At 48.5% G+C, this 16660-nt stretch overlaps 1 protein-coding gene across 2 annotated transcripts in view; it reads left to right on the top strand.

The window, feature by feature from the left end:
- Positions 1 to 16660, top strand: part of LRRK2 (leucine rich repeat kinase 2) — a 584366-nt gene that overhangs the window by 53424 nt on the left and 514282 nt on the right. For both annotated transcript variants that reach the window (XM_029617357.1, XM_029617356.1), the window contains one exon: positions 10787 to 10906. In XM_029617357.1, coding sequence (XP_029473217.1) covers positions 10787 to 10906 — 120 coding nt within the window. The remainder of the gene's footprint in view (positions 1 to 10786; positions 10907 to 16660) is intronic.

Raw genomic sequence — 16660 nt, 5'->3', positions numbered from 1 at the left:
TTTCTCCATTAATATGAGATGATGCTCTGGGTTCATACCATGCACAGTGGAATTTTGCACAGATGCTCTGACCTGGGGGGCTAATATCACTGAGGTCTACACTGGGGGCTACCTGAGGGCCTTATTGCCTGCATGCACACAGGACTATCTTGGGAGCTTACCCAATATAAAAATAAACAATTACGGGGGGGCGGAGCAAGATGGCCGCTACACATTAGGTCGGTGAGGAACGCCGAGGAAAGGCTGGTTGCTTATTGCCACAGCGGCATTCAAACACTGCACGGAGCGGCAGTAGCCACAGAGGCATTCACGGAGCGGGATGCCAGTGGCCAGTAGTTGGTGTTCCACCTTCACGGAGCGGAAGGATGGAGGGCTGCTATTTCCAAAAAAAAAATAAAATAAAACAAAACAAAAAAATAAAAACAGGGGTGGGTAAGAGTATGGGGCAAGGGGGTGGCCTGCTTGTTGCAGCGGTTGCTACCCCTAATTGAGCTGGATGTCACTTGGATGCAGATACAGAGCTGCTCTCTAAATTGGGTGGAGGGGAATTAGGGCTGGAGGGTACTGGAAGCCAATAGTAACAGGTGGGAGAGAGAAAAAGGGAAAAAAAAATGGATAAAGTGCGTAGCTTGCTGGGCAGACTTGATGGGCCGTTTGGTCTTCTTCTGCCGTCATTTCTATATGTATGTTTCTATGTTTCAAATTTCCTAAAAACTATGCCGCACACAAAGAGAAAGGGGAGACTGAGGGGGGTAGACGACAGCTTACCCCCTCCGGAGCCCTCCCAGCCCCGAATTGACGGATTCTTTGCTGGAGCTATAGCCTCCACGCCGGTGAGAGTGGTCGCTGGGACAGAGACGCTGGAGCGAGCGATCTCACCCTTGACCCCTGACATCTCTCTGAGTCCCGGAGAGCTGAAGCGGCTTGCACCCTCAAGTGACAATGGCACGGCACCAAGCAGCCCGGTCGCAATGGAGGCTCCCCAGGCGGTGAACCTGGGTGGAGCGAATATGGTGACATGAGTAGGTGAGAGCATCGGAGCGAGAGAGGAGATAGCCTACTCGGGAAGATCAGCAGTTTATCCCAGGACAAGCAGGATGCTAGTCCTCACATATGGGTGACATCAGTAATGGAGCCCTATGTACGGAAAACTTCTGTAAAAGTTTCTATGAAACTTTTGACTGGCACCAGTGTGCCTACTGAGCATGCCCAGCATGCTATGATATTCCCTGCCACAGGGGTCTCCCTTTAGTCTTCTTTTTTCCGCGAAGCAGTTAGCCTCGCGGTTATTGGGAGTCCTGTGGGATTCTCCACAATTTTCCTCACGGAAAACTTTCAAAAAAAAAAAAAAAAAAAAACTTCAACCGCAAAGGGTCTCCCTTAGTTTAGTCATCGCGGTGAGTTTTTACCGTTCTCGCGGTTCCGTTCCGTTTTTTGGTTAAAAACATTTTTACCTGAGTCTTAGGCCGTCGACGGCTGTCCGGCCACAAAATGGCTACAGGTTTTAAAAAATGCCCAAAATGCGCGAGAAATATGTCTATCACAGACCCACACCAGGACTGTGTACTTTGCCTTGGTGAGGGTCATGAGGTGAAAAATTGTCCCTTATGCGCTACGATGACCTCGAAAGGTCGACGTCTACGGCTGGACAAAATGGAGCAGCTATTCAAGATTCAACTAGTTACTGCTCCATCTACTTCCAAACAATCGTCTCCGGCTGGATCGATTAGAAAAGTAGTATTGAAAAAACGTCACTCAGGTGAGTCGGGAGACGCTCCATTTTCCTCCCCCTCACCATCGTCCAAGGCCTCAACATCGGGCAGTGAGAAAGCCCGCGAAAAAGACAAACATCACCATCGGCATCGTAGGCCGCATACGGCATCACCTACCCCGATAGCCGGTGAGCCATCGACAGATGACGGGGGCACCGTCCAAGAAACCCCGGCTCAAAGGTAAGGCTTCCGAGCCATCGACAAGGCGATCCTCGCCGATTCCGGCGGAAGGAACCGTACCTCCTCAGGGCTCTGAGGTTGTACTGATGTCGCCACCACCGCCTCCCCCCATGGGTGCTCTGTTCACACCATCCATGCGGGCGGAACTTGACGTTTATATACGCCAAGCGGTTCAGGATGCCTTTGTGGAAGCGATGCCACGACCGACTACTCCTCTCCTGCCATCGACACCGGCCTTCATACCATCGCCGATTCCATCGCCAGTACACGCGATGCCGATGCCGAGGAAATCACCATCAACGATGCCGTCGGTTCCAGGACTGGTACCATCCAGGGCGCAACCAGCGGTGCCTTTGATGTCGATGCCCCAGATTCCATCGATGCCAATGCGGCCATCGACCTCGATGGCACAGCCGGTACCATCTCATGATACGTCCATTTTTCAACCTCTGATGGAAAAATTGGACTCACTTATATACGCTCTTTCCTCTGCACCTCAACATCCAGGTTCTGATCTCCATCAGGAACCGTTACCAGGCCCCTCAGGTGTCATACCACCCATCAGGCCACAAACACCACTCTCTGACACTCCTTTTAAGCCTTCTAGGCCTATAGAACATCCTCTGGACTCTAGTGACTCAGAATATTCATCAGGGGAAGATATCCTCTCTGAGCCCTCACCACCAGAGGATAGAAGAAAATCACCACCGGAGGATCTTTCCTTCTCGAATTTTATAAAGGAAATGTCTGAAACAATTCCCTTCTCCCTCCTTTCAGAGATAGACAGCAGACAAAAAACTTTGGAAGTTCTCCAATTCGTAGATCCTCCTAAGGAAATTCTTCAAATTCCAGTCCATGAGGTCCTACAAGAATTGATGTACAGAATGTGGGAGCACCCTGGGTCTGTGGCAGCGGTCAATAAGCGTGCTGATGCCACTTATCTGGTACAGCCCATCCCAGGGTTTCAAAAAACACAATTACCGCATCAGTCAGTGGTGGTCGAGTCGGCCCAAAAGAAGGCCAAGAGGTTAAAACAGCATGCCTCTACACCTCCTGGTAAGGATAACCGGTTCCTGGACAATCTAGGAAGAAAAATATTCCAAGCTGCCATGCTGGTATCTAGAATAAATTCTTACCAGCTCTTTATGAATCAGTACCAGCGAGACCTGTGGAAACAGGTAGAAACACTGTCACACCAGTTACCTGACCAGTTTCAGGACGGATTACTAAAACTCGTGCACAAAGGCCTGGAGGCGGGTAAACACGAGGTTCGAGCAACATATGATTCCTTTGAAACAGCCTCCCGACTGTCAGCGTCAGGAATCACAGCCAGAAGATGGGCCTGGTTGAAATCATCGGAGCTGAGACCAGAGGTACAAGAGCGCTTGGCAGACTTGCCTTGCCTTGGAGAAAACCTCTTTGGGGATAAAGTTAAAGAGGCGGTGGCGACAATTAAGGATCACACTGAGACCCTTAAACAACTATCTCAGCTGCCGCAAGAAGTACACCAACCTTCTAGGAGGCTTCCAAGAAGAGAACCAAGGAAACCATATTACCGCCCTCGGCGGTATTATCCCCCAGCAGCCAGACCCAGACAGCAAAGGCCTACTCAAAGGTCACAACCTCGCCAGAGACCTGCCAGACCTCAACAGCCTCCACCTGCAGCGTCCACGTCTGGATTTTGAAATCCAACCAGAGAGCATGAGTCATTCCAAAAATCCTTGCCCACAATTACCTGTCGGAGGCCGAATTTCTCATTTCCATCAAAATTGGAACTCCATCACGACAGATCAATGGGTACTCTCAATTGTATCTCAAGGGTACCACTTGGATTTCCTCACTGTACCAAACGACAATCCTCCTATCCCATCTTGGACAGTGTCTTATCATTACACAATTCTACAAGTAGAATTATCCACCCTACTGACTGCCAAGGCCATAGAAAAAGTTCCCAGGCCTCAGTGGGGCAGAGGATTCTACTCCCGATATTTCCTCATTCCAAAGAAAACCGGGGGCCTACGCCCAATCCTAGATCTCAGAAATCTCAACAAATTTCTAAAGAAAGAAAAATTCAGGATGGTGTCATTAGGCACCATGCTACCTCTTCTTCAAAAAGGAGATTGGCTCTGCTCTCTGGATCTTCAAGACGCTTATGCTCACATTCCCATTTTTCCTCCTCATCGACAGTACCTGCGATTTCTGGTGGAAGGTCAGCACTTCCAATATCGAGTACTGCCTTTCGGCCTAGCCTCAGCACCTCGAGTGTTCACAAAGTGTCTTGCAGTAGCGGTGGCACATCTTCACAAGCAAAGAGTACATGTGTTTCCCTACTTGGACGATTGGCTAATCAGAAGTCAAACACAAAACGGTGCTCTCACTTCTCTCCATCTCACAATGCAGTTACTTCACTCCTTGGGGTTTCTCATCAACTACGAGAAATCCCATCTCACACCATCTCACCAGTTACAGTTCATAGGTGCAGATCTCAATACTATCACAGCAAAAGCTTTTCTTCCAAGAGACCGTGCTCAGGCACTCGTCCTCTTAGCACAATCAGTTCGCAATCAATCTCGAGTTACAGCTCATCAGTGCCTCACCCTACTCGGACACATGGCCTCAACAGTTCATGTAACTCCCATGGCCAGACTGACCATGCGCCTACCGCAATGGACACTCAAATCTCAATGGATTCAAGCCATTCAACCATTGTCCACTCCCATTCGTATCACACCAGATCTAAGATCATCTCTTCTCTGGTGGACATCCGTAATCAACTTGCTCAAAGGCCTGCCTTTTCAGCAACCAGTTCCACAAGTGACTTTAACAACAGATGCATCCACCTTGGGGTGGGGTGCGCACATTGCTCACTTAAAGACGCAAGGCACGTGGACAAAACAAGAAGCCTCTTTTCAAATAAACTTCCTGGAGCTTCGAGCTATACGCTATGCTCTACATGCATTCAAGGACTGCCTTTCACACAAGACTGTTCTGATCCAAACGGACAACACAGTAGCCATGTGGTACATCAACAAGCAGGGTGGTACGGGCTCGTACCTCCTTTGCCAGGAAGCAGCTCAAATATGGGACTGGGCCCTAGCACACTCAATTCTACTACGGGCCACCTACCTAGCAGGCATCCACAACACAGTAGCGGATCGCCTCAGCCGCCACTTTCAACCACACGAGTGGTCCCTCGACCCAGCGATAGCAACCAAGATATTTCAACGCTGGGGTCAACCAACAATAGATCTCTTTGCGTCACCTCTGAACTACAAAGTGAACAATTACTGCTCTTTCCTCTTCCGGCAGAACAACTTACCAAAGGACGCGTTTGCTCGCCATTGGAACTCAGGCCTGTTATACGCGTATCCACCAATACCGCTCATAACCAAAACATTAGTAAAGCTACAACAGGACAAGGGGTCCATGATACTCATAGCCCCATATTGGCCTCGACAAGTATGGTTCCCCACACTGCTAGATCTCTCAGTCAGGGATCCCATTCGCCTGGGAGTAGCTCCCAATCTCATAACTCAGGAACAGGGTCAGTTGCGCCATCCCAACCTTCAATCCCTGTCCCTGACAGCATGGATGTTGAAAGCTTGATCTTGCAACCATTCAACCTTTCAACTAATATATCTCAGGTACTAATAGCTGCACGTAAACCTTCCACTAGAAAGAATTATTCCTACAAACGGAAAAGGTTTACTTTATGGTGCACTCAGAAAGATTTAGATCCTTTCACTTGCCCCACTACCACGCTACTAGATTACCTTTACCATCTCTCAGACTCTGGTCTTAAGACGTCATCTGTAAGGGTACACTTAAGTGCAATCTCAGCTTATCATAACAAGCTAGGTGATGCGCCTCTCTCCACACAGCCTCTCGTCAGTAAATTCATGAGAGGCCTAACTCACATTAAACCTCCAATTCATTCCCCAAGCATTCAATGGGACCTAAACGTAGTATTAACTAGGCTCATGCGTTCCCCATTTGAGCCCATAAATACCTGTGACCTTAAGTACCTAACTTGGAAAACGGTCTTTCTTATAGCCATTACATCAGCTAGAAGGGTCAGTGAATTACAAGCACTAGTCACATACGAACCTTTTACAAAGTTCCTACATGACAGGGTAGTCCTCCGGACACATCCAAAGTTCCTTCCTAAAGTTGTCACGGAATTTCATTTGAACCAATCCATAGTTTTACCAACATTCTTTCCTAGGCCTCATTCCCATCAAGGTGAACGAGCCTTACACACTTTGGACTGTAAGCGTGCGTTATCCTTCTATTTAAACCGCACTACAGCCCAAAGAAAATCCAGTCAGCTGTTTGTATCCTATGATCCAAACAAACCAGGTAAAGCAGTGGGTAAGCATACTCTGTCAAACTGGCTTGCAGATTGCATTCAATTTTGTTATGGAAAAGCAGGCCTTACTCTTCAAGAGCGAGTAAAAGCACATTCAGTCAGAGCAATGTCAACCTCAGTAGCACACCTTCGCTCTGTACCTATTCTGGACATTTGTAAAGCAGCAACCTGGAGTTCTCTTCACACTTTTGCAGCTCACTACTGTCTAGACAAAGAAGGAAGACAAGATTCAGCCTATGGACAATCTGTCTTAAAGAACTTGTTTCCAGTATAATCCCAACTCCTTCTACGTCCAACCTGCTGTGATCTTCGGCTGATTCATTCCATCAACAATACTTCACTGTTGCTACATGACAAATTGACTCAGCCTCTAGCTTGCTAATCACCCATATGTGAGGACTAGCATCCTGCTTGTCCTGGGATAAAGCAAAATTGCTTACCTTGTAATAGGTGTTATCCCAGGACAGCAGGATGTAGTCCTCACGAAACCCACCCGCCACCCCGCGGAGTTGGGTCCGATACGTTTTATTATTTTATTTTTGGCTAACGCTATTGCTACAAACCAAGACTAAAGGGAGACCCCTGTGGCAGGGAATATCATAGCATGCTGGGCATGCTCAGTAGGCACACTGGTGCCAGTCAAAAGTTTCATAGAAACTTTTACAGAAGTTTTCCGTACATAGGGCTCCATTACTGATGTCACCCATATGTGAGGACTACATCCTGCTGTCCTGGGATAACACCTATTACAAGGTAAGCAATTTTGCTAGAGGCTATTCCTCGTCCGATGGAAGGTCAACATCAGGGAGAGCAAATCTCCATACTGCAAAGATCAGTGCGGTGTGAGCAAGGTAATATGGAGGAGGGAGAAAACCGTTTAAGGGCTATGTCTGCTGGGATTGGGATCTTCACACCAACTACTAATACATTAGAAGGGATTTGGGCTGCACTGAAATCTATAGAACATTCTATTAAATCCCTTTCTCAAATAACTCTGGATACAAGAGAGCAAACAATAACTAATAATAAACTAATAAGGACATTTAATGAAAAAATGGATGGTATGGAAAAAAGAGTGGATTCTATAGAGAAGATTCAACAGAAGTTAATAATCTCTGAAAAAATAACTAACAAAAGACTAGAGGGAATAGAGAATTAATTGAGAGCTCACAATTTGAGAGTCCTCAACTTTCCGGTTCAGCATTTAACATCTCCCCTGGATATGTTTAAGATCTATATGAATCGCATACTAAAGATTCCAGAAGCAGCATCACCCGTTATTGTTAAGGCCTATTACTTACAGCAAAGAGATGCAACTACAGAGCAAGCTATAGCTGGGCCTCAAGTGGAGAATCTGGACTTAACTAATTTTTTGGAAACCTCACTGGACTCAGAGATCAAATTAAGGAAGCCTTTGCTTATTTCATTTGCTTTTCTTTCTGAAAGAAATTATATATTAAAATTATTCTTAAGAAATAGGCAGGTATCTTTTTTTGGTCATCCTATTAGGATTTACCCGGACGTCATAAAAGTAACCCAGATGAGACGTAAGGAATTCTTATCAATGAGATCCGAGGTTACCCAGCTAGGTGCAAGCTTTGTATTAAAATATCCGGCAAAATGTTGTATAAGGTACAGGAATGTACAATATGTATACTTAGAACCAGACCAGCTCAGAGCTTTTTTACGGTCGTCCTCCCAGGAAACCCCTACTACTGCTTCAGCCATGTAGAAATATTGGCTTAGCACTAGTGTGTAGCGACCTGGATATGTAATACAGAAATTTGCCTATATGTAATGCTCCTTTATTTCCTCCCCCCCCCCCCCCCCCCCACCTCCCGATTTCTTATAATTTTGTTGTTGGACATTTTGAAGCTAATTGCGACTGTTACTTTCTTGTATTATTTTTATTTTAAATGACAACAGCTTATTTTCTGTACAAGTTTGATATCTTGGGTATATTTTCAAAAATTTGAAAATAAAGAATTATAAAAAAAAAAATAAACAATTACAGGGATTATACCTGGGGGCTTGAACCCAGGAGCTTATTCCCTACACAAATAGCCACATACAAAGTTTGATTCATTATATCAAGGTTCCAGGTACTTAGGAAAGTAAGTTTATTTGAGCAGTAGGAGGATAGAACAAATAAAATCAGATCATAAAGAAGAAGTGTAATGGTAGATAATAACAATTGTCACATTATATATAAAAAGCTTACATGTTTCCAAAGAATAAGCCTGTGCTATGACGTCCAGAAGCGCACTCTTTCTTCCTCGCTAGCTATTGTTTATCCTTGTACACTAAATACTTGGGAAAAGAAGTGATGTTCCCTCCCTCTGGGTTCTTATCAGTTTCAGGCACAGCTGTGTGGCCTTCAGTTTCTCAGGCTTTAGTTTAACTTAATTGCTTGATTTGTCCTCATAGACCTACTGGTATAACTAAAATAAACAGACTCTTGCCTGTTGGTAAGCATTTCACAGTGCAAAACAGTAAATATGAGTTCCCTGTATATACCCGGATCAGTCCAGACTGCTGGGTTATGCCTCCCTTCCAGCAGATGGAGTCAGAGAAAACAGATGACTAAAACTGTACATTTTGCTATAGCCGTGTTTTATTTAGAATCTTCTTGAGATCCATATTCGGGCATTCTGCGGCTCGGCTAGTTAGCTGGATAAATTTTATCCAGCTAACAGCATATATATTCAGTGGCATGACTTTATCAATGAATATAGCCAATGAATATAATTTTATCCGGCTAACTTTAGGACAGGTCTACGGCGTGAGCAGAGTTATCTGGATGAGTTTTCCAGCTAACTAAACTCCTTCCAGTTGCGCTCCACAACGCCCCTAACTTATACAAATACATTTTAGCCAGCTAACTTTTATTATCCAGCTAGAATTTATCTGGATAAGTGCCGAAATCTTCATTTAGCCAGATAACTTCTGAATTATCTGAGTAAAAAAAATGCTTTTGAATATAGACTTCCTCTATGTCTAAAAAGCATGTAGTGAAACTCTGTGGTTGTATTGAGCCTCAGTCAGTGTCCTGTGGTGTTTTCTACAAGGCCAGAAAGTGGGTAAGTTATCTGGATATTCAGTGGAATTTACCCTAGTACATTTTCTGCTGAATTATCTGGGTGAAGTTACTGGGTAACTTTAGGCCTGCTGCTTGTACACATCCTCTTGTCTGCACTCAGTATGGCACAATCCAGCTAAATCTGACAGCCTGTCCCTTGCTATGTCTTTGGCCCCACCCTTTTGTGTCCAGTTAACTTTGTCCATATAGAATTATCCAGCCAAAGGGGGGAGGGACTATTTTTAAAGAGCCAGATTTAGGTAGCTAAAAGCCAATTATACCCTCACATTTATTTGAATATGGACCTTTATATTGATTTGCAATAAAAGATAATCTGACTTCCATTTTTTGTTTTATGGTTCAGTTAGTTTTTCTTAATTTATATGTTTTCAGCTAACTGGATTCTTTATTAATTGTAATGTTTTTGTAATTGGACGAATATGAGAATAATTTGAAAACGTTGTACAGCATGAGTTTTTGAGACAACATAGGTTTCTCTTTCAGCTAATCTGGAAATAATCCTTAACAGGTGATTAGCAGTGCGGTTCACTTCATGTTAGCTTTAATAAGTTTATTCTTTACTTTTGCCTGCCTGGGCCGGCTCAGTGGATGTGCTGTGCATAGCCAGGCGAAAGGTCCCTCGGGTCAGTCACTGAGGAGAGTCTTCTACTCTCCAGGTCAGCCAGGGCTCGGAAGAGGAGGCTGCACAGGCCACGCTGACAGCCTCCTGGGAGGAATGTCTTTTGCTTAAGGGCGGCACCTGGCAGTCAGATTCAGGGCCTCCTGATTGCAAGGTTCTCTGGTCATTTCAATGACTGGAGTTGATGTGTTGGGGGAGGGGGAGAGGTTGGATACAAAATAGGAGAAACATCCCTGAATGGTTGTGAAAGAAGGCTAGTGGGGTCAGATCCCAGTCCTGTTCCCTGAGTTGGAAGTAGAAGCAGGAAAACACTGCTGGATCAAAAAAGAAAACAAAAAAACCTTTGTTCCTGGAGCTGGCCTCAGATCGGGCCTGGATGCGCCATGGAGGTGGTGCTGTCTGGTAAGGAGAATAAAGGAAAACAACTTCCATGCATGTGGCACCCCCTGCCTGCCAACAAGCAGTGCTGAGGGTGTGCCATAGAAGCAGATTTTGCATAAACGGATGCCTATGAGAAACACTGGATGTCAGAGAGAAGCACGTGTCGCTCAGAATTTGTAAGCTTTTTAATTTAGGAAATGTTCTTATGACAGGCAATGCATGCTCTCAACTGAACAGTAACTATAGATGTTCCTACACAGATGTACCTGTTTTTCTCCTCTCCAGTGCGCGCACACAAACTCCTGCATTCTCTGTTTAAAGTTGATATATTGTACAAGCTATTAACATTGTTATTGCTTTTACAGAAAACTTTTTCAATATCCTAGTACTGAATGACGTGCATAAAGTTATCCTGACCGCTGTGGGCCAGTACCCTGCAAATGCCAAGCTGCAGGCAGCGGGCCTGAGCTGCTTAGCTCTTCTCAGTAAGTACTGCAGAAATAAAACAAGACCTGTAATAGCTTAGTAAATGCAGGGGGTAGGTGAGAAAAGAAGAGCAGGAAGTTAAACCCATCTGCTGCCGATACGGTTCCCCTTTTGGGACACTCAGCCTAAACTTCGGGTTTATTTATGACTGTCCAGGAATACCTGCATGGGCAGCTTAGTCACAAACAGCCCTATACAGTAAAGCGCGGCTGCGGTTACCCTGCTTCTAACCTGCTTTCTACTCACAATTTGGCCGCGTTAGTCCAACCCGCGATTCACTATCCCTTTTAACCCATCCTTACCGCTTCTTTAAATCAACAGGTAACCCTTTCTGCCCGCGGCATGTAAATGGTATGTAAACGATCAGATTAGCTATTCCCTCCCATACAGTAATGTGTGCCCCGATTATCGCCTTTTTAACCTGCAGTTTTGCCGCGTGTTTAACCTGCTAATTTACCGCCTACCCTTACCCCTGCGTTAGTGTGGAGCGTCAGGTCAGAGAGACAAAATTTCACGGGCAAACGACACCCTCACCCCCCGGGACAAGACCTTTAGAGGAGCCAGGATCGGGCAAACTTTCCCCCAGCCCCCGCTCACCTGCCCTGGTCACGTCCATGGGTGCCGATCTCCCGTGCGGGCGCGCTGACAGCTCCGGAGCAGGAAGGAAGGAAGGACCTGTTGTTTCCAAGCATAACCTCTAAACCTCCATAACTAAACTCTTGCCTGCCCAACCTAAAATCCAACGCACCGGGAAAGCCACGCTTCAGGATCGGGCAAACTTTCCCCCAGCCCCCGCTCACCTGCCCTGGCCGCGTCCATGGGTGCTGGTCTCCGGAGCAGCCCCAGTCCTCTCTCGCCTCCTCCCGGGGGCAGCCGGCGGCGAGAGCGAGAGTAGCTTCAGCAGCCCGGGGCGGATCGGGCGCTCCCCATGCGAGGCGCGGCTTCCAGCAGCCCTTGCCGGCGATAGTGAATAGGTGCATGAACGCACGCCGTGACCTGAACGCCCGGCTGGACATCCGAGGTCACTGCGTGCACTCATGTGCTCATTCACCATCGCCAGCGAGGGCTGCTGGAAGCCGTGCCTCGCATGGGGAGCACTCGATCCGCCCCGGGCTGCTGAAGCCGCTCTCGCTCTCGCCGCCGGCTGCCCCCGGGAGGAGGGGAGAGAGGACTGGGGCTGCTCCGGAGACCGGCACCCATGGACGCGTCCAGGGCAGGTGAGCAGGGGCTGGGGGAAAGTTTGCCCGATCTTGAAGCGTGGCTTTCCTGGTGCGTTGGATTTTAGGTTGGCCAGGCAAGAGTTTAGGCTGGCTGATACTTCTCTGATCCTTTTCTTTTGCTTTAAGTTGGGATCCACTTCCTGGTACCTGTCATTTGAAATGTCATTTGAAATGACAGGTACCAGCGCACCCAGGATACTGTATAGGCGCTGTATAGCGCTCTATACAGTAAAATGGATTGCGCTTCATGGACGCTTCTTGGACGCGCTTTGGACGCGGCTTGCATTTGCATGCCATTTAAATACTGTATCGAGCGGTATGTGATCCGAACTGTGCGCGCGGCAAACGAGCAAGCTGCCGGCACTGCCGCACTTTTTCTACCACGTCCTTACTGTATTGGCCTGAAAGGGAGTTAAAATAGTGGGAACCTGTTTCAGTGTGAGTCTGGCCTTACTGGCGAGCCCCGGAAGGGGATGCACCTGCTTTTTATGCTGATGCTTAGGATCCTAATCTTGAACCACTGGGAAGCCTTGGGCACTTGAGCAACTAAACCCGTGGTTGCTGCACTGAAACCAGCTTACTCTGTGCCTTGCCTGAAGAATGTTCCTCTATGATGAAAATGCACTGCACCTAAACTTGTTGGGTTTTTTTGGTTTTTTTTTTGCAACAAAGTAAAATTTATTGATGATGAAAATATATACATTTTACAATAGGGATCATTAACACAGTATTGGATATTTTGCAGTTAAAAATGAGATCAATTATATAATTGGCAGATTAGATAAAGCATTTCCATACTGAAATAGTCAAACTACCAGGTTAAGCAACTGCTAGCATTCACAGCATAGAAGTTGGTGGCATCAAATAGACTATTAGATTTATTGAGGCATAAGCTTTTTGAGGATACGAGTCTGCTTTGTCAGATGGACTCTTGTCCTCAAAAGCTCATGCCTCATTCCCTGTACATACCTGGATCGGTCCAGACCATGGGTTGAGCCTCCTTTCCAGGAGGTGGAGACAGGCAAAAACTGAAAGGATGCCCTATATCAGGACAGAGCCTATCCTCTAACCCTTCAGTATTTGTCTGTCTCCAGCAGGTGTTAGCAGCTCACCCTTCGTTCTCTGCTTTTGGCTAGTCAGCTTCTCTTTCTTCTTTCCTTCCGGATCAAGCAAGTACTTCTTCTTTTTCTTTAAGTATTAAAGGAACTTTTCTTGTGATTTTTTTTTTCTTTCTCCTGTGGGAGACTGTTCTGTCTCCCAGCTCTTGCCGGTCTCAGGGGGGCTTTGCCCCTTGTGCCCTGCATAGCCTGATTCCGTGTCCGCTTCCAGGTGTGGGGACCGAGTCTCTCGGGGTCTCGTCTCCCCCCCTCTGGCTGCCGAGAGGGTTTAGAAACCCGACTGCTGCGCTCAGTATAAAAAAAAAAAAATCAGCTGAATAAATGGAAGAAAAAATTTCAGCTTCTTTTCTAAGTTGCAGGTATTCCCCTACCTCCAACTTAATTGCAGCAGTAGACCCATATTTTTTTCTATTTCTTTTTTTCTTCTTTGGGTCTCAGGAGGCATTGAACCGGCAGCCAGACAGGCAGGAGTCAGCAGGTTTCCCCCCTGCTTCACTCCTGGGCTCCAAGCTGCCAATCAAATTTTTTCTCTGCAGCCTTTTTCTCTTCAGAGCGGCTCTCTCTTTGCCGCGGCAGGCAGCCTGCCTCTTTTCTGCAGCCCCCCTTCGAGTTTTTGGCGAAGGGGCTTCTATGCCTCCCTGCCGGGTGGGGAAGGCCCCTCCTCGGCAGGGAAGGCTAATTTAGCACGGGGATCGAGTCCCCAGAGCTTGGCTAGGCCGTTCCCAGGTCGGGAAGCCCGGGAACTGTGGCCATTTTGAATTTTTTATCGGCTCCGTTTTCGGAGCTCCCTGGGGCTGGGGGGCTGATTTTTTGGCTGCTACCCCCCCGAATTGAGCCCCGCAGCCCCCCAGGAAGGGTTTTTTGGCACCCTCCCCCTCCCCCACCCAGGATTTTTTGGGCTCGTTTTTCATTTGCTGCTCCCTCCCCCTGCGTAAATCCTTTAGCGTGCAGGCGGGAGGAGGTGGAAGGTCCCCCCCGCCCCCCCCCCCCCCCGGGGACAAAATAGTATTTAAAAAAAAAAAAATTTTTCCCTGTGTAACAATAATAAGATTCAATTCCCCGCTCCATGCCGTTGATAGTTCGGCCGGCTACGGAGCCCCCGGGGTCCCCTGGGGTGTGGGTGGCCGCAGGTGCTCCCGGAGGTGCCCTCTCCCTGACTTCACGGCGGATCCGGTATTACCGGGTCCTACCACCAATCCGGTTGCGTCGGCTACCCTTCCACCCCTGGTACCGCCTTGTTGCCCACGGATTTGGCCCCAGTCCTGGTGGGACTCAGGGATTCGGCAAGCGCCTTCCCCTCCTCCCATGCCCACACATTTGCCCCTGCGGTAATAGCAGGCTCCCCGGATGAGCCGTGCCTTGGCCAAGTTTCCTCTCCCGGTGGTATGGTTCGTTTAAAAAAAAAAAAAAAAAAAAAATCCCTGAACCGATAATTCCTCCATGGACTATTTAGGCGGTCACGTGTCAGCAGGTTTTTTCCTGGCTTTCAAGCGGCCCCGGTACGCCTGCTCGAGGCTCATGTGAAGCGTACTTTGATGTGCTAGCGCTGGGGGTGTGTACCAATATTTGCAGCAGTCTTCTGCTGCGGGCAGGTCTCAGGTGGAGTCCACGTTAACTTTGCCCTGCGCCGGGACCCCCCGTGGCCAGAGGCTACGCATACAACCCTTCTCCGCCCCCAGGCAAAGGCAATAGCCTCGATGATGTCCGTTCCTCGGCACCTCTAGCTGCGCCACTGGTCGGCCGATCTGCCCTCCACAGCCCGATGGGGTATGTTGCAGCCCGAAGGTAAGCTGTTCCTTGTCAAGGACCTTGCGCAGCTAGTGATTCCTTAGGGGAAAGTACAGTCCATCAGCTTCCGGAGGACCATCCGAACATCCCGGTCCTTTATACCCTTTCGTCCACGTTTTAGGGGCCAGCGATGGTATACCCCACGTGGGCACAGTGACTTCTCAGGGGGTTTGGTCCCTTCTTGATCGCAGTTTTTGTCGCAGCCTTCTCGTGGGCGCCATTCCTTCGCAAGGATGGCCCACGCGCTCAATCCTCACGCCTGCACACACACTGGAGTTTTCCATGCCTTATTCCTCAGCCTCCTTCCTAGGCGATAGCTTTCCCTGTTCTTCCGTGCACTGGGGCCAGATCCTACCGGACCTGTGGGTCCCCGACTTCCTCACAGATGGGTACATCCTCGCTTTGCTTGAGATTGTCAGGATCTTTCTGTGTTCCCCAGGCGGTTGGTTCCTGCGGCGCTTGGTGGAGCAAACCCCGCCCAGCTCTTCTGTCTGGGCGCAGAAGCCCCGGTTCCAGACGGTGTATTTGCCATGGGCCAGTATCCTATTTTTCTTCTTTGGATCTTAGCCTCTCCAGAATCATCCGGGCTCTTCCGATCCCGCTTCTCCACATGGACACCCGGTGAGCGGTCCTCGTCCCGTTTTTCCCCAGACCTTTCCTCGTCTCACTTGTTTTTGACGGTGGCATGTTCCATTTTTTCGATTCATTGTGGTTACCATAGTCTCTTCGTGTTCTCGTCCTCTGCCGAGATGTCTAGGTCTGGGCGCTTCCCTTTGCTCTCGCGACAGCACCTTGCACCTTCCCCAATGCCTGGGTGTTGCTGGCGGCAGTTCTCCGCTGGGAAGGACTCCTTGTCTATTCAGATCTAGACGTCTGACGCGTCAGGGCCATGGTGGCAGTTACACCGCCCGCCGGCAAAGGTCGCGTGCTAGCTCTCCTTGCGTCTCTCGGGTGGATACTGATTTTCCTCAGTCTTTAGCCTTTCCAGGACTTAGAGTATCTGGGAACCCTCTTTGTCACCCGGGTGGGCAAGGTCTTCTTGCCTCGCGCGGGGGCCCTCACGTTGTTCGACCAGTTTCAGAGTCTGTTCTTGCTGCCTTCTTCGACGGCTTGTGACTGCTTGCAGTTTTTGGGCTCTTTGGCTCCTACCATTGACCTAGTCCCTTGAGCTCTTGCGCATAGACGTCCGTTCCAGACAACTTGTTGTCCCGTTCGCTGGCACTGGCGGCACGGTTTCATACAGTTCTTCCGTTTTTGGGCTCGGCCATCGCCGACTTCCAAGGGTGGCTTCCCCTCCCTCATTTGCTACCGGGAATGCCTCCCAGTCCCTCAGTGGACAATTATAACCACGGACGCCAGTCCCTCGGGCTGGGGTGTGGCCTGCCTCTCCCAGCATGCCCAGGGGGATCTGGCCAGTGGCTCTGTCTCGCTGTCATATCAAGCGGTTGGAGGCTCGGACGTGTTCCTAGACCTTCTGGAGTTTCTTTCCCTTCTCCGCGGCAAGGTGCTATGGGCCTTGCCCGGCAACTCCATCTTCGTGGCTTGCATCACTCGCGGACTGCGAGCGCCCAGGTGGCGCTCGCAGTCCGCAGGTGGCCCTGGACATCAGCCTTCCCTTCGCCCGGGC

Source organism: Rhinatrema bivittatum, chromosome 9 (assembly GCF_901001135.1).
Source record: "Rhinatrema bivittatum chromosome 9, aRhiBiv1.1, whole genome shotgun sequence".
In the NCBI taxonomy this organism is placed as follows: Eukaryota; Metazoa; Chordata; class Amphibia; order Gymnophiona; family Rhinatrematidae; genus Rhinatrema; species Rhinatrema bivittatum.
The sequence above is the reverse complement of the archived record's forward strand: the minus strand, read 5'-3'. Positions and strand labels throughout refer to the sequence as shown.